The sequence below is a fragment of the Lipotes vexillifer genome, unplaced genomic scaffold, assembly GCF_000442215.2.
Source record: "Lipotes vexillifer unplaced genomic scaffold, Lipotes_vexillifer_v1.1 scaffold4, whole genome shotgun sequence".
Lineage (NCBI taxonomy): Eukaryota > Metazoa > Chordata > Mammalia > Artiodactyla > Lipotidae > Lipotes > Lipotes vexillifer.
The window spans coordinates 4,914,583-4,916,672 of NW_006785876.1; the positions used below are offsets into that span (position 1 = coordinate 4,914,583).

Consider the following 2,090-nt stretch of genomic DNA (forward strand, 5'->3'; position numbering starts at 1 on the left):
GGGAAAGAGACAGACAGACACACACAAATAACTGCTGTGTATTCAGAGAAGAAAATTTTTGGTAATTTGTTATCTGGAGTAGTGCTAAACTTCTTACAGAAACCCTCCAAAAAAGGTTGGGGTTTGCACCTGGCTTCTCTCAAGACTAGGCACATCACTTGGCAGTGGTGGTTAAGAACATCACACATAGTACAGTAAAGAGGTGTACATCTGAGGCAATATATTTGCATTTCTAAACTTCACTGAGTAACTCTGGAGTTGGGGAAGACCAACCTTATGTGAGGTATAATTAGGGGTGGATTTATAGAGAAATGTACCCAAACTCGGCATGTCTCAGTGGCTACCTGAACAGAGTCCAGGGCTTACCAGCACGAGCTGGGGGTAGTCACGACACATCTTGATGATGGAGGAACAAGCATGTCTCCTCACATTCCTCACCGCCCGGGTCCTGGGAGCCTGGAAAGAGATAGTCAATAAACTTAAAGCTACTTTTAATATAATTAACAGATGCTGCAGAGAATCATGTAAATATCTCCTTCAGAGGTAAATTCACAATTTTCACAGCTACTCGAGTATAATCAAGTGATATTTATAGTTAGCATGAATCCACATGTTTACTGTTTGTCCTAGAGTATCTCTAGTGCAAAACACCCCATCATATGACTATCTCCTGCCTTTATTAACCCCTTTTGCTTATTAGAAAAATCTACACTAAGTGTTGGGTATTCACATTTTTGTTCTTAAGAAGTTAGAATTGGTAGGCTGAATTAATGATCTTACCTTACTTTCCTCAACAGTTTCAAAAGTGACAGATGAAAATAGCTAAGGGGAAGAAAAAAGGTCACTCAGTACCAAATGCATAAAGTATTTTACAAAGTTTCTAACAAAATCCCTAAAGTGCAAACAATATGGTAACAAAAGGGTTTTCAACTGGCATTACAAAGTTTCAGATGTTCATTTTCTCAGATAACTCTGCAAGAGGCTTGAGATTCACAATTTTACCAGCAAACACTTTACGAAGATAAAGGCCACAGAATCCCAGAACAATCGAGGCTATCACCCAAGAACTCAGCCATGGTCACATCTCTCCACTTTTTGTTAAAAGTTGAGTGGTCTACTCTCCCTGATTCCATTTCATAACTTCCCACTTACTCCTTAACCCAATGCAATGTGACTGCTGCCCTAGCCACTATGATGGAATAAATGCTAACAAAGGTCTAGAGGAACCCAATGGACACTCTCCAATTCTTAAAGAATTTCTGTGGCAACAAATGAGTCCACATTTTTGAAGTTCTCCTGGACTTTGTAACACAACATTTTCTCCATCTCTCTGGCCATCCCTTTTTTTGTTCTTTGAGGGCTTCTCCCTCAATGACAGTGACTCTCGGGGGTTCTCTGCTTGAGCTACATGTCCAACTCTACATAAAACTTCTTTTTGCTAGGGCTTCACCTCTACTATTGGCATTTCTATGATGGCGATGCCTTAATTTTTTCTCATATTTTTCTGAATCTAGACCTTTAACCTCAAATAGCCAGTTTAGCATGAGATGTCTCCACTGAGATATTATATGTATACTTTAAACCTAGTCCTGCAAAACAGAACTCACCCCTTCTCTGCCTTACTCCTTCCCTCCTCCTGGTCCAATATTCTCACTCAGGTGGTGCTTCACCTCTCACTAGTCACCTCAACTGGACCCCAAAACCTTTCCTCTTACAAACCACCTCCCAACCTGACAGCACACATTGATACCTCCTCCATCAGGTACTCTTTTCCATCTCAGTGTACATGTCTACTAACTGCAATGCCACGTAGGTACCACATCTGTCTATGTGCCTTTCTCCCCAAACAGAGAGGTGGTAAAGGACAAGGCTTTCCTACTAGCATGGTGCCTGCTCCACATTAAGTACTGAGTAAATATTTGATAAATGAATAAACAACTGTTTATTAGCTTATCTCATATACTTACAAAAACAGTTACAAAAAATAATTAGCTTAGAAATGCCAAAATAAAGTTTACAAAGGAGAGGGAGTTTACCTTAGAGAAGACCTGGGGCAGGAACTCTGGTCTGTAGGTGACAAATGGAAAGAG

At 40.3% G+C, this 2,090-nt stretch overlaps 1 protein-coding gene across 1 annotated transcript in view; it reads right to left on the bottom strand.

Moving 5' to 3' along the window:
- Positions 1-2,090, bottom strand: part of XPO5 (exportin 5) — a 45,771-nt gene that overhangs the window by 23,485 nt on the left and 20,196 nt on the right. Inside the window, exons 16-18 of the mRNA XM_007458318.1 lie at positions 2,037-2,087; positions 781-822; positions 367-456 (exon numbers count right to left, since the gene is read on the bottom strand). Of these exons, the coding sequence (XP_007458380.1) occupies positions 367-456; positions 781-822; positions 2,037-2,087 (183 nt within the window). The remainder of the gene's footprint in view (positions 1-366; positions 457-780; positions 823-2,036; positions 2,088-2,090) is intronic.